Source organism: Trichosurus vulpecula, chromosome 3 (assembly GCF_011100635.1).
Source record: "Trichosurus vulpecula isolate mTriVul1 chromosome 3, mTriVul1.pri, whole genome shotgun sequence".
Classification (NCBI taxonomy): domain Eukaryota; kingdom Metazoa; phylum Chordata; class Mammalia; order Diprotodontia; family Phalangeridae; genus Trichosurus; species Trichosurus vulpecula.
This window is the reverse complement of record NC_050575.1, coordinates 165,849,827-165,877,633: the sequence shown is the minus strand read 5'-3', so window position 1 is coordinate 165,877,633 and position 27,807 is coordinate 165,849,827. Positions and strand designations below refer to the sequence as shown.

The 27,807-nt window shown below is 39.4% G+C and overlaps 1 protein-coding gene across 1 annotated transcript in view; it reads left to right on the top strand.

Annotated features, from left to right (window-relative positions):
- Nucleotides 1–27,807, top strand: part of MED27 (mediator complex subunit 27) — a 252,304-nt gene that overhangs the window by 199,177 nt on the left and 25,320 nt on the right. The window contains exon 5 of the mRNA XM_036748120.1: nt 14,434–14,541. Coding sequence (XP_036604015.1) covers nt 14,434–14,541 — 108 coding nt within the window. The remainder of the gene's footprint in view (nt 1–14,433; nt 14,542–27,807) is intronic.

Below are 27,807 nucleotides of genomic sequence, written 5' to 3'. Positions count from 1 at the left end.
CTTCAGTCTTATTTCCACTATAACACTGTAACCATTGGTTTGCCATAAACTATTATTAAGTCATAGCAAGCATATGTATCAGCTGATTCAGTACAACAGAGAGATTACATGTGGTAAAACAGATTGCCCATAGGAAAATGTTGCTTTGAGTCATCCAAAGGGATAGCCAAAGTTTAGGCCATAATGAATTACCTCAAATCATTCTGTCACAGAATCTTGAAGGTATTGCAGATGTGATTTGTCTGAACCCAGAAGAAAAATCTCCTCCCACTTACCTGACAGATCATCCAGAGTTTGCTTAAAGAACTTAGGAGTTCCTTCCAATTTAGGATAACATTGTTAGTAAGTTTTTTTTTTCTTTCATCAAGCCTAAATTTGCTTCTGCAATTTGCAGCCATTGCTCCTAGTTCTGACTTCTGAGGCCAAAAGGAAAGATTCCGATCCTGCTCCATGACAGCCCTTCAGATAATTGAAGACGGCTCTCATGTCTCCCCCTAAGTCTTCTCTTACCAGGACAAACATCTCTTCTATCACTCTTCATATGGTATGATCTTGAGTATCTCCATCATTCTGGTTGTCTTCTTCTAGTTGTGGGCTGACCAAGAAAGAGTACAGCGAGACTGTCACTACATACTTCCTCCAGGGTCTCCTGAGATCTCCTTAAGATTCCTGCCCCCATATTACACTCTGGTCTCATGCTGGGCTTGCTGGCTACTATAAGCCTGGATTTTTACATTTTTGTTTATTCTAATCCAAAATACTACTCCAAAAAGAACATTTCCATGGACAAAGAACAGATAAAGAAGATTATAAATGAAACTACATATCTTTATTATGTAGTTTGATTTTTATAATAAATTCAGCATAACACTTTCAGAGCGGTCTTGCTTCTCTGTTTCCTTCTGTACTTCTTTCTGTTTTCTTCTGTGCAGTCTTTTAAAAATAAGCTTTCATTGGTTTATATCACTCAGTTTTTTACCTATATCTCTCCCTTCTCCTCTCCCAAAGAGCCATACTATTCTGTGCATTTTCAAAATTCTTCAGTGACCCTCTTCTCTTCCTTTTGGGGGCGGGGCAACAGTATTGCTAGTTCCAATCTCTTTTCGTTCCTCCCCTCAATAAAATAAAAAATGTAATGCCTGTAACAAATAAGCATTGTCAGGAAAAAAATTCCACAACTTTTCTGTGTCCGAAAATATGTCTCATTCTTCACCTTAATTCTGTTGCCCCTCTTTCTTTGTATGGGTAGCATGCTTCCTCTGGAGTTGTTCATTGAAATGGTCAGCGTTCTTAAGTCATACAGAGTTGTCTTTATAACATTGTTGTTCCTGTATGTATTGTTTTTCGGGTTCTGCTCATTTCACTCTCCATCAGTTCATACAAGTAAGTTTCTACCTGATGCCAGAACTGCTGGTACATTCTGTACATTCCCAGCAATGCAGTTTGGGATAGGCTGCATGTTATTAAAATGCCTGTAGCTTTGACTCAGAGATCTCACTGCTAGGTAGATGCCTTAGAGTTCAGCAATAAAAAGAGATACATCAGAACATGTAGAGCAGCACTGTTTATAGTAGCAAAGAAGTGAATGAAGCAAATGTCCGTCGATGAAGGAAGCGTTGAACAATTTGTGAATGGAATGGAAGATAACTGTACTATAAAGAGCAGTAATTGTGATGAACACAGAGAAGCATGAGAAGACATATGAACTGATATGAGGTAAGGAAGTGGAATCAGTATACAGAATGACTACAATAATGTAAATAGAACAAAGGCTATCAACAAAACACTCAAAATGGAATGCCATTAAATTATAATGACCAAGCTTGGTCCCAGAGAAGAACTATGAGAATGTCCCCTCATTCCTTCTTTGCAGAAGTGGGGTTCTACAGGTATAGAACGTAGTGTACAGTATTTAACTTCATTAATGTGCTAGTTGGTTTTGCTGAACTATTAATTTCTTCTTTATTATAAAAAGTGGCTCTTGGAGGGGGGAGGGAAATATTAGGAAATGTAGGTGAAATAAAAATAAAGTATTTTTAAAAATTTGAAGCTTCATTCAACAGACCAGGGCAGGGTGAAAAATGTAGTCCCAGGGCAGCTAGGTGGTACAGTGAGTAGAGCACTGGCCTTGGAGTCAGGAGGACCTGAGTTCAAATGTGGCCGCAGACACTTGACACACTTACTAGCTTTATGACCTTGGGCAAGTCACTTAACCCCAATTGCCCTGCCTCCCCCCCTGCAAAAAAAAAAAAAAAAAAGAAAAGAGAAAAGAAAAATGTAGTCCCAGCAACAGACTATGTCTGCGTTCTAGGGACCAACAGAGCTGAGTAGTCTTATCACCAGGCACCTGGCCATAAAATGGTAAATACTTGACCATTCTAACCTACAAAACAAAAAACAAACAAAAAAACTCCACTCTTCAGTCCTATATGTCCTCCCACCCTTTTGCTTCTGCAATGATTGTTGGCAGAGTAACAGGAAGAGAAATAGAGAATTACAAGAATCATAGTTTAAAAACATTTTATAAATGTTCTTTTTCTCTTGGTATCTAAAATGTGAAATCCTTGCCTGGTTATTGGCCGGTAGACATACCACTAGAGGAAGTAGATCACATCAATCTCAATATTCTTTCTATAAATGAAGGGAGAAGACAAATGAGAGTTGCAAGTAAATGGAAGGCTGGCTCACAGGTTCTCCTTGGAGAAGAATATAAAAGAGTTGGCAGAGTGGGTTTTATCAAAGACAATGAGAACTGTTGTTTCACAAGATAGTTGGTTATCTAGTCCTGAGGTGCTTTTTTCAAACATTTGTAAAAAGACAGCCATTACAATAGATTAATAGAACATTTTTAAAAATGTTTACTATGAGCCAGAGACAGTGCTGAATGCTAAGGATGCAAAAACAAGAAAACAATTTGGTCCCTACACTTAATAAACTTATATTCTAATGTGGGCAGATTACACAGGAGAGCTTAAAGTGAGGTGAGGGATGAAGACCACCCTCATGGGGGCAACTATAATGGTAAAGCAGAGTAGAGAGATATGGTGGTTCCATGTCCAGGGACTCTCTAATCATCTCTTACTAGTCATTGAGTCAGCCTCAGAGTGGAGACATCCCTAGCAGTGTGAAGGTGAAGCAGAACAGAGAATGAGCCAGAAATGAAGTGATAATTGCAAAGAAAGAAAATTACAGTTTATGTGTCAACATCTGTGCAGAGGATAAGAAAGTAGAAGAATTCTAAAAAGACCTTCCAAATTGAATTGTCATATATGACCTGGTGACTTCAATCCAAGATAGGCATAGGGGAAAAAATGCAAAATATATGTCGGAAAACTTCATTTAAGATGAATGAGACTAAAAGCTTATAGAGAAGCCTCATACTAGCTCATAAATGCTTTCTTAAAGAAAGTTAGGAAGCATTGAACATGGCAAGTACCAATTAACAACATGGAGGGAAAATGATTATATTTTAACAGAAACCAAATGGTTACTGATGTATCATTTCCAAATTAGTTAAGTATATACAGTAAAACCATCAGCTTCTTAGAACAAATATGAAAATCAGTACCAGTTAGAAGAAAGAATAAAATTTATGAAATATGGTAATTGATAATATAGACAACTCTAGCCTTTTTAAACGAATTATTTACTCAGAAAGTGGGAAATGGATAAAAGAACAGATATCAGTGCTTTCACTGTTTCTTAAGGAATGTAATTGGCCACAATGAGAAGACTGAAAAAAGCACAGAAATTGCTTCCACAAACAGATATTTTATCATCTTGCCAAGCAGAAGGAGATGACAGCCAGGAACTATATCAGTTTAGAATATGTTTATTTGTCAAATCTTATGGAGCAAGATGGTAGAAAATTATAGGCAATATTGCCTCAAAATAACAAGAAGCAATGAAAACAAAAATAGGTTCAGAGAAAGCTTGATAAAACCCAACTAAGCTAAATCACCCTGAAGGCACTTAAGAATAAAGCTGGAAGAACAAGTAGATGAAAAATATAAAAGGTCCATAGGGATTTCTGTTATGAACCCTTTTTTCCCTCAGTGATAATACAGCTACCACATCTTAGACTTTAATACTATAGTCCCCAGTGTTCTGTGTGAGGAAATAGAAATGGCTGTACAGAAAGCAAAGATGGGGCAGCTGGACTTGAGCAGCCATGCATTGAGGAGCTTGATGTTGGAGGTGATGCAAGGGTAGGGGCATTGAAGGATTGAATCTCAAGGTATCTAAAAGAGTGGAAAATACAAAATCTTTGGGGGAAAAGCACAGACTGTATTTTTACTGAGAAAATATCGGTGACTTCTAACCTGTCCTGACTTTGACACTTTCTTTATTATCTTGATCAAGTCAATCTCTTGGTGGCCTGAATTTCATCATTTGGAAAATAAGAGTATTGAACTAGATAGTCTTTGAGAAGTCCCTTCTAGCTCTAGATCCTATGATGATCCTATTTTCCCATATCTATGAAATGTTTATAAAAATAAGCCACATATGCATCAAGAGTATCCTGAATGAAGGTATGAGAAGGAAACAGGCAGGTTTTGCAGATAGTATTCTACAGCAGACTGTACTGTTACAGTCAAACAGCAGACTGAAAGTTGTAGAGAATATCGTGTGTATTTTTTGTTGATTTGCATAAATATGTATATGCATTTAACAAAACATACTTGCATAAATGTGTGTTTGTGTGTACATGTTCTGTAGAACAAAATGCCTCCTTGGTCTTTTTCATCTCTCATTTGTTGTCCTTTCAGTTTCTTTTTCAGAAGTTCTCAGGATGACCTGGCTTAGTTGGGTCTCTCCATATATTTTATGTAAAATTTGTTTTACCTTTGCTCCTTTTGCTTTTTTATAAGATAGTACAATATACATAATCTTCCATCATTTTCCCTTTATGTGTCTCCATTATAAATCCCAAAGTCAAGCAAGATTCCTTGAAAAAGATAACAACAGGGAAAACTTCATTCCATGACCCTAATCATTTGTGTTCAGTGAACCATAAAACAGAAAAAGATATTCTATTCCAAGGTGTGTGACATTGTCACGAAGGAAATCCAGCACAGAATTCAAATGGAAAAGGAGGAGCTAGGTGGCACAGTTGATGAAGTGCCAGGCCTGGAGTCAAGAAGACACAACTTCCTAAGTTCAAATCTGGCCTCAGACACCTACTAAATGTGTGACCCTGGGCAAGTCACTTAACCATGTTTGCCTCAGTTTCTTCATCTGTAGAATGAGCTGGAGAAGGAAATGGCAAACAACTCTAGCATATTTGTCAAGAAAACAACAGATGGGGTCACAAAGAGTCAGACATGACTGAACAGTAATAACAACAACATAGATAGTGAGGTTCTTTGGATAGTGTTATTTGTAGGTGACATTCTGCTGGTTGTATCAAGCCCCAGAACTTAAAGGAGCCTCCTAAATAAAATCAGTAGTCATTTAAGAGTTGTCTTAATGATTCACACCGGAAAACCAAGTGGATGAAGAAAGTTTGTTTTCCAGACTATGATATATAATTGGATGGATAACCCATAGAGTTATTATATCGTTACATAAATCTTAGACCCTGTGGATGTGCAATTATCTAGGCTCTAAATTGAACAGGAAGGGGAGAGGGGAGGAAAGGAGGCTAGTTTCTCTTTGGGAAATTGTACAGTCATTTTAATTACTCAATCTTCTTCCTGAAACAAAGACTTATCTTTTTGACATTGATATTCTTTGGTGATGCTGTATTATAAATGCAAGTCATGGGATTCCACCAACTGAAGGGTGATGAAGTGGCACATGGTGGTGAATAGGCTTCGATGAATTCTTAGTAAAGGATTGCACAGGAGGAGTGGTATGAGAGGTGCCATGAGAGACACATGAGATCAAAAAAGGCCAGTCTTATGTGAAGCATGGTTCGACCTCAAGGAAGCCTACCAATATTTTCATGGATCCACTGAGGAAAATTTATAGGAAGTTATGAACAGGAATCACCCAATAGGAAAAGACATAGATAAGTTACATTCATGTATGTAAGATCACAAAGCTTCATCTAAATATGGAAGAGAATATAGCTACTTTGTGTAGTATGCTGTAGTAGAGTGTTAGAGTTGCAATCAGTGGACCTGGGTTTAAATCTTGTTTCTGCTTGTGAAAGACCTTGGGAAAGCTCCTTAACCAGAATTTCTTCAAATGAAGTCTCTTCTTACTCTAAAATCCATGATCTTATGCCTGTCCTTTTGCTGAACATTATTGATATAGTGTGAAGAAGAAATACATGCATAGTGCTTTGCAAACTTTCCAAGGATACTTAAATATCATCTAATGTTGTTGTTGTTGTTGTTGTTATTATTATTATTATTATTATTATTTCTGTCCTCAAGGTACTTGCCAAATCAGCAAGCATTTTTATTAAGTGTTTCTTATGTAATAACTGCTGGGATTACAAAGGAATTAAAAAAAACCCAGCCCCTGCTTTCAAGGAGCTCACATTTAAACAAATATGTACAAATTAGATAAATAGAAGGTAAATCTAATTTAATCTTAGAGGGAAACTACTAGCACTTAAAGGAATCAGAAAAAAGCTTCTTGTGAAAGGGGGGATTCTTACTGGAACCTCAGACCTTAAGAAAACTAGGGAAGGAAGAATGCAAAGATGAAGAGGGAGAGAATTCAAGGCTTGAGGGACAGCCAGTGAAAATGCCTGGAGCCAAGAGGTAGAGTTTCTTGTGCAATTAATATTAAGGAGGCCAGTCACCAGTCTTAGAGTACATGGGAGGGAATAAGATAAAGTGAAGACTCGAATGGTAGGAAGGAGGGCAAGTTATGACATTCTTTAAAGCCAAACAGAGGGTTTTATGTTTGATTATTGAGGCAATAGGCTGCCACTGTAGTTTATCGAATAGGGGGATGATATGGTCTGAATGTCTGCTTGTTGTAAAAAGACCAGTTTGACAGTTGAGTAGAGGATGGACTGGAATGGGGGAAAACTTGAAGCAAGGAGACCAACTAATAAAAGGCTATTATGATTGTCCAGATATGAGGTGATGAGGGCCCACTCTAGAGGAGGGGCATATTTGAAGAAAGGGGGCATATGTTGAGGAGGGAACTTATTTGAAGAAAGGGGACAACATATTTGAAGAAAGGGGGCATATATAAGAGGTGTTATAAAGACAGAATCTTCAAGATTTGTCAAACTGATTGGATAAGGGGGATGTGAGAATGAAGAGATGAAGATGAACCTAGGTGGGTTCTAGGTGAGCCTAATTGGGAAGCTGACGAGAAGTGTAAGCAGATTGTAGAAGGTGATTTCAGAGTGTTTAGCCATGAAAGGAAAAAGAGAGGATGATAGCAGAGTTAGATACATCAGGTAAGAGGTTTTTGAGGATGAAGTAGATATGATGCGACCATATGTATAGAAATTGAAGATTAGAGAAAGTGGGGATGACAGAGGAATCAATCTACTGGAGAAGACAGGATATAACAGGGTCACTTATACATATAGAGAGGTTTGTCTTGGCAAAGAGAAGGGCCACCTCTTCATGCAAGTCAGGGATGAAGGAAGAGATAATAGTAGAAGGCATCTGAGTGATTTGAGATGAGGAGGTGGGGATACGATGGAGTTTTCAGTGAGTGGTCTCTATTTTTTCACTGAAATATTGGCAAGATTCTCAACTGAGAGGGTGGTAGAGAAGAGAAGTCAGGGGAGGTTTGAGGAGAATTGGCAATGTTTGGAAGAGCCATTATGGTGAGTGGGGTAGTAAATTGATTAGGGAGGCATAAAAGGATTGTCTTGCTAAAGGGGCAGCCCATTGGAAATTATGTCATATAAATTTGCACTGGTACCAGTCAGCAAGGTTTCATGTTATTTTCCAGCAGGCCTGCACAATCTATGGCCTGCAGGAACACCAAAGGATTTTGGGCGGCCCCCAACAAATGTAGAGGATGTTTTCCAAGGGCTGCCCAAAATCCTTGGGCAGGCCCCAGGTTGTGCAGGCCTGTTCTCCAGCTTCATTCATATGAGTAAGAGTGAAGGCAGTAATGTGGATACTACTGCAGACATTCCGAAAGGAATATATAGGCTTGTCAAATGTATATTTGGAGCTAACATTATAAACCATGAAAGATGTCAGTAAGGTACAAGAAGAGGTGCCAGATAGTATCTTTCACTCACTACCTAATTTCAGATCATAGATCCAGGGTGGACTAAGGAGACCTGCACCTAAGGGACGCATTCAAAGGCGGAAAGCAGTAAGTCCATTGCAATAGACTATATACTGAACAAGAAGCACATTCAGAAGCAAGCAGCAACTTTGTGGCACAAACTCCAGGAGCAGAATGAGATCGAAGATACAGCTTCTAGCCCAGTCTGAAGCCTGCAGAGGACAAACTAGGGCAGAAAACCCAGACCAAAAGAGAAGCCTACAGTTCTGTTACTCTGAACTAGCAGACCTTTCTGATAGAGCTGGCTCATAGTGACCAAGTGCAGCACCTGTCTGTTGGAACTCCACATGTAACAAATCCACAGGCCTGTTGTGCAGACCCAAACCCACCCAGGTCAGTATCTTACAGAGCTCCAGCCAGGGTGGCAGCAATCAGACTTTGCTCTAGATCAGGCCACTTTGGGAACATTGAAAGCTTGTAGGCCCCCAGCCTGGGCTACTCCTGAGATGTTGGAAAAATAGTATATTTAATATCCCAAGAAAACAGCAACAGGACCAGCCCAGACATCCCTCCAGAATTGTATACGCCTATCCCTAATGTAAGTCCAAAGTCGGGAAGTAGGCTGAAAGAATAAGCAAACAAAAAAAGAATCTCACCATAAAAAGCTATTATGATGACAGGGATACTTAAGATACAAACATAGAAGGAAATGTCTCAAAAACATCTATAAACAAAGCCTCAAAGAGAAACACAACTTGAGCACAAATTCCAGTAGAGTTCCCAAAAGAGTTGCTATAAATTTTTTTTAAAGCATTAAATTTTTTTCTAAATGAAAAGAGAACACCAGAAAAAATAATTAGAAAGGAAATGAGAGTTATAGAAGAAAGAACTAAAAAGGGAATTTATAGCTTGGCAGAAGAGGAACAAAACTTTGCCCAATTAGAAGCTGGTGACTTTATGAGACAACAAGAAAAATTAAAACAAAGCCAAAGTTCCTGGGGAGTAGGGGGGAAAAATGCAAAACATATTCTACAACTGACTTAGAAAACAGATCAGAGAGATTGGACTACCTGAAAGCCATGAACAACAACAACAAAAAAACCTAGACACCTTATTACAAGAAATCAAAAAACTGCTTAGATCTCTTAGAACCAGAAGGCAAAATGGAAATAGAACATATTCACCAGTCACCTCCTAAAAGAAATCCTCAAGTGAAAATTCTCAGGAATGTTATAGCCAAAATCTAGAGCTTCTTGTCAAAGAAAAAGTAATGGAGCATGCAGAAAGTACCAAGAAACCACAGTCAAAATCACACACTATTTAGCAGTCATCACTTCAAAGGAATGGAGAACTTGGATTATGATCTCCTAGAAAAGCAGAGGATACAGGCTTATAACTGAGAATAACTCAGCAAAACGGAGTGTAATCTTATCGGGGGGAGTGGAATGGATCTTTGATGAAATAAAGGACTTCCAAGCATTCTTAATGAAATGAACCAGAGTTGCCTAGAAACTTTGAAGTACAAACACAGGAGTTAAGAGGAACATTAAAAAGTCATCATGAATCAAGTAAGAAACTAAACAAGGATAAATTGTTTACATTTGCATATGGAGGAGGTAATACCTGTGTTGCTTCTAAACTCTCTATATCAAGGGTCATGGAGGGAGTTGAGTTAGAGAGGGCCAAGAAGTGGTCGTTTTATGTCTTGATGATATTAAAAGAAGAATAGAAAGGGAGGGGAAGAAGAATATTTTAGTTAGGGGAAAGGAGAGGAACTTTTGGGAAAATTATCTCACATAATAGGGGTATACAATTAGAAGTCTATCCAAACAAGAAGGAAGGTGTGGGGCAAGTTACTGCTATTTGAACCTCACTCTCATCTGAACTGGTCAAAGGAGGGAAGGATACACACAGTGGGGTACAGATATACATTTCGCTCAACAGGAAAATAGGAGTAGGAGAGAAAAGAGAAAGGAAAATGTGAAAAGAAGTATAGATTAAGGGAGGAATTAGTCCTAAGCAAAACAGACCCTAAGGATGTACAAAAATACTAATATCTCTTTTTGAATAGGATTAGAAACTGAGAGGATGCTTATCCATTGGACAATGGATGAACAAGTCATTATATCGAAATGCCATGGAATATAAGCTTGCTATAAGAAATTATGTAAGGAAGGGTTTCACAGAAAACTGGGATGAATTATATGAATTGATGCTGAGTGAAGTGAGCAGAACCAGGAAAACAACTTATACAAAAGCAACAATTTTGTAAGGACAAATAACTTGGATTAGTGTAACGACCAACCAGGATTCAGAGGACTCATGACGAAGCATACTACCCACTTTCTAATAGTGAGGTGAAAGACTCAGGGTGCAAAATGAGCCTATTTTTTTCATGACCAGTGGGGAAATTTGTTTTACTTGACTATACATGGTTGTAATATGTTTTTCCTTCTTTCTCAGTGGGGTAGTTGGAGAGTGGAAAGGAGAGAAATAGATTTTTGCTGTCTGAAAAAAAAAAGGTACATTAAAAAGTACCAGTTTAAAAAAAAAACTGAGAAAGTATCTTTTGAGCTGGAGGGAAAAGGGGATGAGAGGGGAGGGCTGACTGGGGAACAGGGCAACCAGAATATAAGCCATCTTGGAGTGGGGGGGAGGGTAGAAATGGGGAGAAAATTTGTAATTCAAAATGTTGTGAAAATCAATGCTGAAAACCAAATATGTTAAATAAATAAATTGCATTTAAATAAAAAAAAAATTGTCCTCCTCTCCTCCACACTATGGAGAAAGTCAAGATTCCCTGACTCAAGGCCAGGGGTTTCTTAATCTTTTTTTTAATTAGTGTCATGAACTCATTTGGTAGTCTTGTGAAGCTTGTGGACCCTTTCTTAGAATAATTATTTTAAATGCATAAAATAAATAGGATTGCAAAAGAAAGCAATTTTATTGAAATAGTTATTAAATTTGTTTTAAACCAAATTCATGGACCCCAGGATTAAGAACCCCTGTGCTAGGCTGGCTAAAATAGACAATCTTCCCTCAATTTCCTCATCTGTAAAATGGGCATATCACCTATCTCCCATAATTGTTGTAGGGAAAACACTATATAAACTATACATTACTGTATTTGTGACCTTAGCAAATATTCCTAGATTCAAAAAATTCCTAAAGATTCAACGATCAAGATTCAATGAAAACCTTCTTTCACGTTCATCACCATCAGCCACCAAACCTTCCCTAGAATGTATCAGTTATCTTTGTACTCCAGTGTTAGATAGTAAAAGAGATATTTAAAATTTCATGGAACACTTTTTTGTTTATTTGTATCAAATTCCAACTTTAAAACTTGGAACTTCCACTGATTGGCACTGTTTATCAGCTCCATAAAAGGATAGTCAGATGTTGTTGGCTTATAGAAGCTGTGTCTCTAGTCCCTATGTTCGCTGGTAAAGAGAAATCAAACATGCTTCTGCAAAGGTTTGCCCTGAAGGAGAGAGGTGAGTTTGACATCCATTTACAGGTGGTGAAGGGCAATAGAGTCAAGTGCTTATTACTGAACCTACTAAACTACAACATTATTACTTATTTGGTTAATAGCTAATATTTACTTCTAAGGCAGAGTCACTGATCGTAGTATCTTCTTGACTTATTGTCATATTGAAGAAGTGATTTCTGGCTACATAAGATACTTGAAGTAATATGATTTTAAAAATAGTATAGAAACATTCAAAGTGCTGCCTCAGGCATACAGTTAGTGGACTTCATTGGATGCAGCATCTCATTGATCTGAGCTCTTCTTCCAGTGGTACTGTTTGGGATCCAATTGTGACTTCTAATCCTATGTAATCCTTATCTGTCTTTTTCATAAACCTCCATAGTGTGTTTTTATAAACCACACACAATGTGTGGAGACTTTCTTCTTCTGGTTCCTTTTTAATATTTGAGGGGCTCACGGCTTAGTGGACAGAGCTGGCCTTGAATCAGGGAAACCTCCATCAGTCAGTAGACATTTATTAAGCACCATGACTTGTGCTAAGGCTAAGAATACAAAGAAAGATAAAATACAGCCCCTGCCCTCGAGGAGCTCATGGTTTAATAGGAAAAATAACATGCAAACAGCTGTACAAACTATGTACAGGATAAAAAAAATAATCAACAGAGACACTAGAATTGAGAGGTTGGGAAAGGTTTTTTGTAGCTGGTACTTGAAGCTAGTGGGCAGAGAGAACAAAATGTTCTAAGCATGGTGAACAGCCAATGAAAATACCTGGAGTCAGTAAACGGAGTATCTTTGAGGAACAATAAGGAGGCTAGTGTCACTGGATCACTGGAGTTTATTTGGAGGTGGGGAAAAGGGGAGGGTTATTATGGTGTAAGAAGGCTGGAAAGGCAAGAGTGGAGGGAAAGTCTTCAGACATCAAATAGGATTTTGTATTTGATCCTGGAGGTGGTAGGAAACCACTGAAGTTTGTGGAGTAGGGACTTGAGGTGCCATTCTTAGAACTGTACTTTAGGAATATCACTTTGATAGCTGAGTGGAAGATAGACTGAAGTGAGAAGAGATTTGTGGTAGGCATACCAACCAGGTGTGAGGTGATGAGGACCTGTGCCAGGGTAGCGAGAGTGCCAAAGGTGTATGGGAGAAATGTTAGGAAAGCAGAAAAGCCAGGCCTTGACCACAGATTGCATATGGGAACTAGAGATAGTGAGGAGTCGAGGATGACACCTAAGCCTGAGTGAGTGGGAGGATGGCAGTCCCTGCAAAAGTAATGGGGAAGTCAGGACGGGGGAATTGTTCAGGGGAAAATATGAGTTCAGTTTGGGACACGTTGGGTTGAAGATGTCTATGAGACATCTACTTCAAGATGTGTGAGATGCAAGTCTGGAGGCCAACTAAGAAGTTTGGACTGGATAAATAGATTTGAGAATCACCAACACAAAGCTGATAATTGCATCTACGGGAGATGATGAGATCACCAAGTGAAAAAGCATAGAGGGAGAAGAGGGCCCAGGACAGAATATCCACAGGAGAGTTGCAGTAACAATAGGTAGTATTTATATAGTGATTTGAAGTTTGCAACTATTTTTACCAAAAAAAAATTTTTAACAAATATTTTCTGATTTTATCCTCACAAAAACCTTATGAGGTAGGTGCTTTTATTAAGTGACTTGCCCAAAGTCTTACAGCTAGTAAGTCCTGACTCCAAGCCTAGCTAGCCATCACTGTATTCACTGTGCTACCTAACTGCCTGTAACATAGAAACTAGAGGTGGTTGAGTTGTGTTTTAAGCTGTTGTCTTCAGTGGTTCATTAGAAAGATTATTGAAGAGTAGTACAAGGGCAGTTACTAAGCACCTCCCTTAAATGCTGGGAACTGATTTTACACTTTTTACTTTCTCTTTTCCAGCAAATATCTGTTAACCTTTTCCCTGGGACACATGACTACATTTCTTTTTCCTTGGGCCTCTTTTTCATTCACAACCCACATTTAGGTTTTCGCACAACTGAAAATGTAAAAGGATTTATGGGCATTTCTCAGGATATGATCTTGTAATGAGCATAAAAATCAGCTATTTCCATTTTACCTTTGGAGTCATTTTTAGAAATTGCGTGTTCATCCGGACCAGCTTTTCTCATAAATGTATAGCTCACCTACAAGGTCTATTTCTAATATTCTCTACCTCGTGTTTGCCGTGTGTCCCTGAGTGTTCATATGCCCATTATAATGTAGACAGGCTGGTCAAAGGGAACACAGACCAGCTCACTACACCTTGGAGCCTCAAAATTATAGAGCCTCCCCTTGATGCTTGAATAAGGTAATTTTAGGGCAGATGAAAGGAAGAATTACTTTACACAGTGGGTAGTAAACATATGGGACTCCTTCCCCTGAAAGGTTATACAAGCTGAAATTATAAATAGGTTCAAAATGTGTTTCGCTGAAGTAGTGGGTGATTGATCCAAAAGCAGTTACAAAGGGAATTTGCTGCTATCCCTGGGCTTTTTAGGGCAATGTCAAGAAAGACAACTGTGGAATTATCTCATAAAACATCCCTTAGTACTACTGTGGGAGATTAAGTGGGTGGATAGAGCATTAACTTATCCTATCTTCTAAAAGAGACATTCTGAACTCCCTGAGTAACTGAGGCAACCTTTGCACTATATAAATGTGAGGTAGTGATTGTGATGGCAGTGGTGATGGTGGTGGAAGTAGTGTTATTGTCTGTATAATTAAATGTTAAATTTTCTGTTGTTCTTATGTTCTTTTGATAGGTTACTCTAGGAAAGGTCCTGAAAGTCATTGTGGTCATGAGGAGCCTCTTCATTGACCGAACAATTGTGAAAGGATACCATGAAAATGTATACACTGAAGATGGAAAGGTAGGGTAGTGTTGTGCTTTTGGGGAGGGGCGCAAGGTTTTTATACATGCACATACTTTTGTTCAGCCCAGAAAAATGTGGTAGATGCCCAAATGAAATGATGAGCAGCCAAAGCGGGTATTTTTGTAAAGTGTATGGCTTTACATTTTACACCCTGTGCTTGGGTTTTTCATCCTCAAGCTTCTGCTTTTCTTTAAACCCTGTGCCCTTAGTTGAATTTCTAATTTATCACCTTAGACCCCAGTTGCCTCATTAAACATGTCTTCTGAGGAAACAGATTTTTTTCCCTAGCCTGGCTGCACATTAATAGCCTATGGTTCAGCCTTTTGCTTTTGCCAGTATCATAAGGAAATTGGGGGTTAGTTTTAAGCACAATTTGAAGATCTTTCTTCTCTGAAACTCCCAAGTAGCCCTGAGGATGTTGCATATCTGTAATAATAGCACATGCTGAACAGCTGCTATTTAAGAAAGAGAACTTATTTCTAAGAGTGGATTATGTATGAAAAGTTCACCCACCTTGAATCCCTAATTTCTTTTGACTGAATCTACTCCAAATGGTTCAGTGAAACACATCAGAAGGTGAGCCTTGTGTACTTTTTGTTTCTTTTTTTTTTTCCAGAGTAAAATGCTCCCCCTCTCCCCCTTTGAGACACTAGCCCAACTTGCACTGGTCACTTTCAAACACTTGCCCCCTCTCTTTCATGGGCTTTATAGCTTCTTCCTCTTATAATGATTCCCATTAAAGTAATAAGTTCATTAGAGATAGCCAAGCTTCAGCACCCAAAGGCCATGTTATAATGAGGATAGAATATTTTTCAAAAAGAAGTAATAACTATAGCTTAACGCACAGCAGTTTGTTATAACAGAGGTGAGGATGTAAGGTAGTGTCACACCTACATATGTATGTATGTATGTGTATATAGCTTCTAGAGCCACTTATTTCCAGGATTCCATCATTGCTCAAGATATTTTGTGAATTCCTTCCTTTCAGTTTGCCCTCAGAACCTGTGTCATATTCTTTTCAGTATTTTTAGTGGCAGTCTTTGTCTTTTGTGGGTGAATTTTGAATTTTGGAAACTGCTGTAAGTCCTTCAAACCAGTGATTAAGTGGTATCATGCTGGTTTGACTCCAAAGTATGGCTTGTGTGTGCCTTGCAGACTAGCTGAGTTCTAAAAGAGGAGTTCCAGAGGTGGTGGGGGCTTTTTATACCAGCAAAAACGTTGGAATGAGTAACTGAATGATCTCCCAAAGTGATTTCTTCGAAGGACAATGCCCATTTGGATATTCCAGTTCTATTCTGTGGTGCGTGTCTGTGTGTATCTCAATATATCATTATTACAAAATCAAAACTAGTGTGAGACACAGCCCCTATCCTTATAAAAGTTATGGTCTGGTTGGGGAGACAAGATATAAGTACGTGGAAAATTAAATAGCAATACAGAAGTCAAATAAAATTAGCAGTAAATGATTACAAGGTAATATATGATTGGTTTCCAAATGTATTGTCCAGACAGCCCAAACTTGGGAAATAGTGAGGGGCTCAGAGCTCCCTAAGAGATCAAACTGTTTGTGAGTACTCTTGGGGTGCCTCAGAAGCAGCACACCAGCTTGGAAGTTGGCAGGGATGAAACATCAGAAGTCAGAAGACCTGACTTTAAAGACAAGCTCTGCTGCTGACATGGGCAAGTGGCATAAACCCTCTGGTTGAACTAGGTCAGTGGCTATCCGCCTTTTTGAGTGTAAAGACTCATTTTAAACCCTCCTCCACCCAAAAATTTCCTGGACCCCAACAGTTATAACTACCGTTGACTGAGAGACTTCATGATGATAAAAAGCTGCTTTGAATTCAGTAATGCTTTTAAAATGTTTATATTTTATTAATCACAAAAGCATTGATTTGGAAAATAATGCATAAGGATTCGGTCTGCATAAGGTATTTTTGTTCAGTATAGAGTGTTATTTTGTTGTAGCTAAAGACCCAAATGACAGTGTTTTGTGTGCATGTGGATCCTTGGACCTTCTGCAGTATCTTGGTAGCACCTTTGTTCTTGTCCAGTACGTTGGGAGCAATCAGAAAAAAAGGGTCGCTAAGGTCCTTTCTAGTTTTAAATCCTGTAATCCATCTATTTACATAAAAACATGGAAACAGTTGATAAATTACATAATTATATGGCAAGTTGGATTGTACGTGTACCATCATAGCATCAAAGTATAGATACCATCAATTCCTAATATGTCTATTTCACCAGTAGCAGATACAGTGGAGTTGCTTGAATTATCTAGTTTTAATTATTAGTGCAAAAACAAAATAGCATGAGGAAAAGGAAATGAATGTTGAAAAGAAAAAACAATGCCAAAATGATGATAATATTAATAATTGGTTTTTTTTAGCATTTTACTGTTTATTAAACATTTTCATAGTTGTGATTTAATCTCCAGAATAGCTTTGTAAGGTAGTCAGTACACATGTCATGTTATTAGCTCCATTTTACACATAAGGAAACTGAGACCCACAGAGGTTTATCTACTCAGCTAGTAAGGTCACACAGCTAGTAAAGGGTGGAGCTTTGTACTATAGTAGTTCTTTATAAAGGTGAAAATCATGGAAGGAAATAGAAAGGAGATAAAGTAGACATTAGAGACGAATGATCATAAAATATAAAATGTTAGAGCCAGAAAGAACTTCAGAGATCATTTAGCCCAGACCCCTCATTTTATACGTGAAGAGTTGTAGGTAAATCAAGCAACAACATACTCTGTCACAAACTCTGAGAGTTACAGAATTGGGAATTATGCCAAGAAAGTGACTAAGATGGCCATAGGTTTTGCCCCAGAAGTCACACTGCTATGTGTATGCCTATATCATTAAGGCAGAATTCATGACTTCAAAGATAACCACGAATATGCCTGGATGGTCCAGAATCGCAGGATATAAGGAATTCTCTAAGTAGAAGAAAGAAGAGTTAAAGCATTTATTGAAACTCAAAAGTAGCCCACCCACGGACCAGTGCCCCAATTCGACATCGTGGCAAGAACCTTCCAAAACCAATATACCCATCTCACAAGAGTGACCAGGAGGCCACAGAAAAACATTATGGCAGCAAGCCAAGCCATACTGGTGTTCCACCCTCCCCTCCCATGCCAGGGCCCTCCAGCAGTCTCCACGAGGGTCAGTCCTGCTTTTTTGTAGCGCCTGCTGCTGCTGTGCCTCTCTCCTTCAGTTCTTAACTGCTTTCACCAACTGCCTCTTGGCCCTGCTCCAATCATTCAGCAAGCTCCTCCCACCACAGGCTTCATGTCATCACATGGACCGGAACTCAGACACCTACCATTGGCTCCAGTCCTAGACACTCCCCCCAGGACCCTGAGAGCCCTGCCCCCAAAGCCCACTCAAATGGGCGGGGAAGATCTTCCCATTCACTGATTGCCTTTACAATTCCCCAAGGCCTTTTCATTCGGCCCCAAGATCTTTCATGTCCATTACACAGGTCAATGGGAAACTGGTGTCAATAATACCGTTAACAATAAAAATCTTGGGGTAAGGGGTGAAGGTCTCATTTTCCATAGCTTCTTCTTGCTGAAATTGGATGTACAGCTGTCCCTGCCCCAAGAATCCCATTCCAGAGGTCAGTTCTTTAGCAAGCTGGCAGGAATTCCAGGAATGCTAGGTGCTTAGTCATCTGAAAGTGTAGGGTACTTAAGAACTAGCAACAAGGTTAACCAAAACAAAGAACAAAAGAGTAGGCAAATATGGGCTATTATACTTCAAATAAAGTCATCCCCATTCTGGTTGAGACTCCAGTTATACAAAAATTCAATCTCATAGCCTCACTCAAGTAGGAAATGTTTCTTTTCAAAGGGAGCACAATAAGGAAACTAAATCAGAAGGGTCCCATCCTGGATGGACACTAGAATTGCCCTCCAGACCTTTTCCCCAGATACAAGCTTTCATCTGCTAATCACACAAGATCACCTTCCCTCTGAGTGGCTTGTGGCATTTATCAGCATCAGCTGTACTTCTGGAGTCCATGAATCTATTATTATAGCCCTATTCACGGTAAAATATATGGTTCAGGGGTACGATTCGGTAATTATCTTTCCCTGAATAGATAACTGTTACAGTGTTGTCCTTCCCGTGGGGATGACTTCTGCAGCGTTTGGAATACATCCAGCTTCCGTTTTACCCATACCTTAGCTCCCAAGTTTATTCCATCAGTAGAACCAAAGCCTTCCTTTCCTCTGAGAGTTATTTTGGAAGGAGGGTCAGTTTTCACAAAGGGTATTTTTTCACAGGGGATAATAATCACTTGGACTATCCTATCATTTCTACAAAATTGTACAGGTTTTTTACCCAAATTCTGGAGTGTCACAACAATTTCTCTTTGATAATTAGAATCTGTCACTCCAGCCAATACATGTACTCCTTGAGCTGCTAATCCTGGTTTAGGTAATATCCATCCAAAATGATTCCTGGGGATCCTCATATATACCCCAGTAGAGGTTTTTCTTATCTCTTTCCTATTCAACTGAAAATTCTCTATACTATGTAAATCATATCCTGCCGAACCAGGTGTTCCTGGGCACGGTGGTGGGACATCTTCCCTCACAGTCCAAAATTCAGTGTTTTGGATCTCATGTGTTTGCTGTTTTCTAATCTGCAGGTTTGGGGTCATCATTCTGGCTAGAGGTGTACTCCCTCCTAAGGGACTATTATTCAGATTACGTAAGGCAATAGACAAATTATCTTTCCAATGTCGATATGAATTATTAGAGCTTAATTTTCTTAGCTGTTCTTTCAACAGTCCAATTGGCCCAGAGGCTTGTGGGTAATATGGAATATGCTATATCCACTCTATATTATTCAGTACACAATATCTTTTCATTTCATTATCCTTGAAATGTGACCCACTGTCACTTTGAATCTGCATTGGGGTTCCATAGTATAAACTTCCAATATCTAGGGATTTACAGGTGTTTTTCTGAGTTGCATCCTTGTAAGGACAAGCCACTAGTACAGCTGAATAGGTGTCAACACATGTACATATATATTTACATCCTTTATCTTGGAGTAGTGGTCCAATATAATCTATCTGCCAAATATGAGCTGGAACTTTTCCCCTTGCTATTTCTCCAGTTACTATCCTAGGAACAGTTCATTCTTTTTCCAGTTGGCATAAACAACACTTCTCTGTTATTTGTTTTAACAATGCATGAGAGATACTAATACCTCGATCCTGTGCCCATCGATGGGTGGCCTGGACCCCTAAGTGGCTGGTTGTCTGGTGGACCCATTTTGCTAAGGCTGGGTCATCAGTTGGAGGTGGAGTAGGGACAATATGTTCAGTAACAATCTTTGCTAGCCGATCAACGTGTGCATTGTACATTGTGCATTCTGGTGTGGTCAGGGCATCAATGTGAAAAACTTACAAACTCGTAAGTAGAGACTTATCCCATATATCTTCCTATAACTCTTTACCCCAAACTTGTTTGCCATGAATCTCCCAATTCTGATTCCTCCATATAGGCATCCACGTAGCTAACCCATTAGCTACCACCCATGAGTCAGTAAATATATGACACTGTCCTCCTTTCTCTGTTTTGATGGCTTGATGCACTGCCATCAGTGCAGCATATTGGCTACTTCCACCTGTCCCAGAACTTTCCAGAGTTCGCCTAGTACAGGGGTTATAGGCTACTGCTTTCCAGTGTCTCTTGTGTCCCAAATTTTTTGCTGTCCCATCAGTAAACCAAGCACGTTTCTTCTGTTCCTCAGTTAGTCCATCATATCCATTATTCCGTGTCACCAAAGATTGTACCAACTGTTGCTTGGGTTCAGGGGGTTTTTCATTCCCCTCAGTGTCAGTGTTGGCTACAGATTCATGTAGAACAGAAACTCCACTTTTGCCTGCTCTTGACCTATTCTGAATATACCACTTCCATTTGATTATGCTCGCCTCTTGCACATGTCCAATTCTGTGGGAAGCTGGGGTACTCATTACCCAAGTCATAATCGGAATTCCAGGCCTTAATCCCACTTCATGACCCAGAGTTAGTTGCTCAATTTCTACCAAAGCCCAATATGCAGCTAACAACTGCTTCTTAAAAGGTATATATTGCATTCTGGACGAAGGTAGTTTCCTTGACCAAAATCCTAAAGGTACACTTCGGCTTTGTTGCTTTTGCCACAAACTGCAATTCGCATAGTCATCTTGCACAGTCACTTGTAATTCCACAGGCTCATTTCACATAGGCCATAAATCCAGGGCTAATTGTATAGCAGCCTTTGCCTCCTCAAAAGCTCTACTTTGTTCAAGTCCCCAATCAAATTTGTATTTCTTCCTGGTGACTTTATACAAGGGTTTCAAAATCTGTCCCAAGTGTGGGATGTGGTGTCTCCAATAACCAAATAGCCCTATGAACTTTTGGGCCTCTTTCTTATTAGTAGGGGTAGGAAAATCCTGGATTTTTTGTCGAGCTTGTGGGAGAATTTCTCGCAGTCCTTTATTCCACTGTGTCCCCCAAAATTTTACAGTTTGAGCTGGCCCTTGAACCATTGCAGGGTTAATTTCCCATCCTTTGCTTTTCATATGGTCAATTAGTACTGTCTAACTCTTCTCCATTTCTTTTATATTTTCTCCCTGTATCATGATGTCATCTATGTAGTGGGTAAGCTGTACACCAGGTAACTTTAATTCATCTAAATGCTCAGGTACAATCCTGTGGCAAATAGTTGGGCTATGAAGATATCCTTATGGCAGGCATGTAAATGTATACTATCAGCCTTGCCAAGTAAAAGCAAACTGGTCCCATTGCTTGGAGTCTATTGGGATTGTAAAGAAGGCATTTGTCCAAATCAATAACTGCATACCAAGTCCCTTCATGTTTCTGTATACTCTCTATTAAAGTAACATTGTCTGGAACAGCAGCATACAGGGGAGGAGTCACTTTGTTCAGCTGTCTGTAATCTACTGTCATCCTCCACGTTCCATCTGACTTTCGAACTGGCCAGACAGGGTTGTTCCATTGAGTAGTTGTAGGGAGTAACACTCCTGCTTCAACACATTCTTTTATAGTACTGGCAATTTCATCTTGCCCACCTGGCACATGATATTGCCTCAAAGTAATTACTTCAGAAGGTTCGGGGAAAGTGATTGGATCCATCTTTATTTTCCCCACTAAGACTGCATTAACACCTATTTTCCTCACAGCAAATTGGTATTTCCCTTCAGGTAAATTCAAGGTCATACCATTCAATACATCTGTCCCAATGATGTATTCAGGAATGGGCACAATAACCATAGTATATTCTTTCTTGGGCAACTGTCCAGTTTTCATCATCAATTTAACTTGTCTGGCTGATATTTCAGCCCCTCCTAATCCTGTGCTGGTAATAAGAGTTCCATGGCTGAACTCGTCTAGATTTCCATATATAAAGGTGGCCTCTGCCCCAGTATCTATTAATGCCCTACTTACCGTACTTGACCCATTTTTCTAATATATGGTCAAGTTAATGTGGGGTCTGCAGTCTAGCCTGTGTATTTCCTTAATTTGGACTGGGGCTTGGCCTGTTTTCTAGTATTCCCTAGCATGTGACTCACTTGGGTGTGAGGGTTCAGGGTCTGTAGCATCTACAGGAGCAGTTCTTATTTCCCTATTTTGTCTGTTATCAAGTCCTTTATCTCAGTACATTCTGTACAGTTCATTGGTTGGAATGCCATCTATCACTTCAAAGTCTACCCCTACTCTCAGTAGAGCAGTGAACATTTCTTTTCTGGTCACTCTATTTCGGCACCAAATTTGCTGGCTATTCACTCTCCTCTCTGGGGGAGATCTATCCCTTCCCCAGTCTCCTAATTCATATAACTGTAAAATATTATCTATCACCACCGAAAGACAGCTCCCTATTTCCCCAAGTAACAGAGTCAAAATTAGGTGCTTATAAGCAGGAGGAGCTGTCCTGACTATTAAATTCCTATGAGGGACTCCCAAGAGATCATCGTAATATCTGTCTGCAGTTCCTGTCATGATAGCATTCTTCATTACCTCCTCCTTTATTTTTATGATACAATTTCTAAGTGAATACCAAGGTTTATTCTCAGTGGGCCATATAGAATCAGTAGTGTGTCTCTTATTACATCCCTCAGCGGCTAACCCTGACAGATTAGTCTTGCCATCACCATCTCTTTGCTGATGATGTTCCCTAAATTCTTTCTGAACTAGAGGATCATGGCTGATGCCTATGAATCTCATACAGTCCACCCTGTCTACTGATATTCCACCAGCCCCTTGATCACTGAGTCTTACCATCCAAGATATTAATGGTTCTCCCATTTTTTGGGTGAATCTATTCAAAATGCCTGTATCTCTTGCTGTGAAAAATCTTCTTGAATTTCCCTCGTAACTGAATTGTCATGTTGCGTTTCTGTCCTCCTCCTTTGTATGGGACAAACGTCTGTCTGAGTATTTGACCACCTCTCACTCTCTATGCGAGGGACATCCTGAACCCTAGTAGCGTTTTGTGCCTCAGCCCCTGACATTGTCTCATTTTCCCTCCACTCCTTTGCCCTGCCACCATGGCAAGGACAAAGCAGGCAGTCAGGCTCAATGTGGGCTGGGTTGAAATGCACTCTTGGCTTATTTGGCCTCCTGTTGCTTCTAGCCACATTAAGGGAAAAATTCTCGTTTGGGTCAGTAGACTCTTGAGCAACAGTTTGTTCTCCTAGTATCTGAGATTCCCCTTCTTGCCATGGCATAGAAGTGCCCCCATTTCTTTCACTTATTCTCAATCTTTTATATACTAGCCGGTAGGCTGATAACACTATCCAGCTTTGCCTAGATAGTGATGCCCCTTACTGAATTCTAACCTCTTGTAAACATCTTTCCAAATCCCTGGGATCACCTCGCTGTAGACTTGGTTCCCAGTTTTCACAGAGTCCAGCTCTTTTAGCCCATTCCTTTGCTAGGGAGGAATAAAATGGATCCTCCCACCCTGGGACATTCATCTCTTCCTCTGAAGTTCTTCTGCTTCTAAATAGAGATCTTATACCTAGTGATCCCATCCACCTAGTCTCCAGATATATCATTAAGGCAGAATTCATGACTTCAAAGATTACCATGAATATGCCTGAATGGTCCAGAATCACAGGATGTAAGGAATTGTCTAAGTAGAAGGCAGAGGAGTTAAAGCATTTATTGAAACTTAAAAGTAGCAGACCCATGGACCAGTGTCTCCAATTCGACATCCTGGCAAGAACCTTCCCAAACCAGTATGCCCATCTCACAAGAGTGACCAGGAGGCCACAGAAAAACATTATGGCAGCAAGCCAAGCTATATTGGTGCTTCCCCTCCCACCCCCAGTGCCAGGGCCTTCCAGCAAGAAGACCACCCACCGACCTCAAGCCCCTGCTCAGCACTCTCCACTAGGGTCAGTCCTGCTTTTTTGGTAGCGCCTGCTGCCATCACCACCGCTTCCGCCGAAATCTCCAAGCTGTGTTCCAACTAGCTGACTGCTTCCTCTCTCCTTCTGCTCTTAACTGCTCTCACCAACTGCCTCTTATCTCTGCTCTAACTGTTCAGCAAGCTCCTCCCACCACAGGCTTCATGTCATCATGTGGACCAGAACTCAGGGACCTACCATTGGCTCCAGTCCTATCCACTCCCCCCAGGACCCTGAGAGCCCCACCCCCAAGCCACTCAAATGGGCGAGGAAGATCTTCCCATTCACCGATTGCCTTTACAATTCCCCAAGGTCATCAAAAACAGAAAGGTCCAATATATACACCAACATGTTGAAAGCAGCACTTTTTATAGTTGCAAAGAAATAGAAATAAAATAAAAATGCCTTTCATTTAAGGAATGGCTAAATAAAATGTGGTGCTTGAATTCAGTGGAATATTGCTGGGCCATACAAAATGATGAATATGGAAAATACAGAGAAGCACTGGAAGATTTAGATTGATGACAATTGTAGTAAAACCAGGAAAACAATATACACATTGATTACAGTTATGTAAATGGAAAGAACAGCAACAACAACCACAGGAAATTAAATATTATATGATTAAATGATCCATCTTGACCCCAAATGAACCCTCTTCCATTCTTTGTAGAAGTGAGTGCTATGGGAAGGAGACATTGCATACCCCAGCAGATTTGGTTTATGTACTGATGACTTGCCAAACTGCTTTTTTTCTCCCTCTCTTTTTTTCTTCCTTAAGGGATGGTTTTTTTGAGGATGGGAAAGAAGAGAGATAGACTTCAAAGTGACACTGTATAAAAACAAAAGATGTCAACTAAAGTAATTTTAAAAGACCTCTGAAAGGAAGATTGGCAAGTGGGTATATATTTCAACATTCTGAGACCTGAGTCCTACTGTACTGAGTCACAAACATGGTACTAAACCTGGCTTCTACCTTTTTTTTTTTTTTTACATAAATCGATGTCAACCACCTCTATGGGCCTAAATGATAAGCAGGACTCAGATCTAGAAATAGCAAAACAGACAGCCCTGAATTAGTCCATTATTTTAAAGTTGCATTAGCAAAACAGGGTGAGGAGCTCTCAAGTCACCAGTCTGCCCAAGATCTAATTGGAGCTGACTTGTTTAGTTTCTTCCCTTTCCAAGCACTTTATAGAGTCACCAGGTTTAAGCTGTGGATAAAAATAAAATTCAAGCAGACATTATTAATGCTATTTTGGGATTTCACACACATTTATATATGTATATGTTCAAGTGAATTCAGGTATTGAAATATCTGGCACATTCTAAATGATAAGGCAACATTTTGAAGGAGCTGTTTGGGGTAGAAGGTGTGGTCTGGGGGGATAGATGGACTACCTGCTGAACAAATTGTTGCTTGCACAATCAATTCGCTGTTGAAATTTGCTTTTGACTGTCTGCCTGACTACTCAGGTGCTATTTTAATAGTTGCCATTGCTGCACAACCCAGCAATGTCACAGAATCCTAAAGTTGGAAGGAACCACGGCGGACATCCAGTCTGGCCTGTAGCTGAACAGGAAATTTCTCTTTAATATGACAAATGGTCATCCAGCTTCCAGTTAAAGATGTCAGTGATGAGGAACTCACTACCTCCAGAAGCAGCCCATTCCACTTTGGACAATTCTAACTTTGGGGAAATGTTTCCTTGTATCAAGCTGAAATGTGTCTTTCTGCAACCTCTCCCCTTTGATTCTCTGCAGGGCCAAGCAGAACAGTCTCCTCCTCCTTCCACATTGCAACTCATAGTGGAAAATAAATATTCATAATCTGTAACATTTTCCCCCCATATTCTCTTTTTTTCAACATTTCTCTTCTTTAAACTGATCCTGACCTATTATCATTTCCAAATCCTCCCTTCCCCCCATCCTGGTTACCCTCATATATCAAATGGCACCACAAATAAACTAGCCAAGGATATTGCCTTCTATATACAGTAGGGATGTTGGACACCAATTTTGCTGCAATTGAGTTTATTCCTAATCTGTCACATCCATCACATACTAATACATTTTAATTAGCTCTTTTGCTAACATGATGACTAGGCACCATTCCTGTTTTCCAGATTTAACCTATACAGTCCTCAGAAGAATCCTAGAATACAATAGCCACCAGAGCTATCACTTTGCAAAAATAATAATAGAAGCTTTAAGCCTCTTGCTTTTTCCATTGAGCAAATTCTTTTTAAGCAAGCATAAGTAGCCTAATTCTAATTATCAAAACAAAAATGTACTAGGATTTTTGGTGATATGCTGACCCACTACTTTTCTATAATCATACAAACAAGGAGAGCCATGACATGGCATATTTAATGTTGGGTGTTTAAGCTGAATATCTGGCTAGCGTCCTAATTTTGCAGCAGTTAGATATAAAACTAAAGAAACCTAAGTGTCTCAGTTGAATTTATCTTATTAGGGGATTTGGGTTATGTTAATGCTATAGCTTCATTAATTACCCCATATCAATAAAAAAAAGGGCAGCTTTTAGCCTCCTAGTGTAAGAGAGGAAAAGAAATGGTCGTATCAAAGGAAACCTTCAAAGACTGCTAGAACTGTCTCTAGGGTAATTTCTGATCCTTGCATTCTTTCCACTTCAAAGTTGGATGTGTGTGTGTTTGGGTCGAGGGGGAGGGGGAAGGTTTGAATCTGATTTCTCTAATAAGTGTTGGCACTATCCCTGTTTGATATTAGATGCAGGGAACATTTTGATTTGTTATCGCCTTTGAAATCATTCTGATGACCTTCAAAAAATGGCCTCTTGTTACATACAGTTGGGAGGCAGGTGGGGGATGGGTAGTTGAAGGAGGTGAATGGGAAGGGGGGAATTTGAGAAGGGAAAAATCCCAATTTAATTCACATTCAGAGGATGCCCTGAAATTGTGCTTTCAGCAGGTTTTTTTTTTTTTTTGTTACAAATGTGTGTCTTGATTGAAAGTGAAAAGTTGAAGAATAATAGACCTGTAACAATGCATTCTTTAGTACTATTACTGCCACCTTTTTTATTTTCCTGGGGGAGGGTGGGCAGGCATATAAGATGCCTGAATATGAGTTTCTTATTTTGGAAACTTAAGTCACCTTAGAGCTTGAAAAAAAATGACTACTATTGCTGTTTTTAGCCCTGCAACAAACATGAGCTTTTATCACCTGTTGACATTTTTTGGTATACTAAATATAGGCTTTTAAAGTTGAAATCTCCTTGGGGAATGGTAAGTTTCTTATGAAGAGCCACTTTTAACTAACTTTTGACTGTTGACATCTATTGCTTTATGTGGTTTTTCTTAATTGAACATGCAGATGAGTCTTTGAAAAGTCCCCTAAATTGTCAGCAGGCATATGTGTGAAACTTACACACATAAACACCATGAAATGTTTTAGAAAGAGCAGTGGATTTGGAAAACCAAGGTCCTGAGAATGGATCTTACTTTCTTTGTGATTTTAAGTTACCTAACTTCTTGGGTCTCTATTTCTTCATCTCTTCATCTCTAGGATGAACGGGTTGAACTGTGATCTCAAAGGTTCCTTTTAGCCTCAAATCCTTGTGGTAGAGACTCCTCCAAAATATGCACTTCAGATTAGAAAATTTAGTGAATGAATGAAATAAAAAAAAATTAATGACTTGAAAAGTATTTATTTGGTATTTACTATGTACCAGGCATTGTGCTAAGTGCCGAGTATACAAATAGAAATTGAGGGAGGCAATACACATAAGACAGTACAGCTACAGAGCAGATGGAGAGACTTGGAAGTCTCAAGGGATGCTGCTACAGA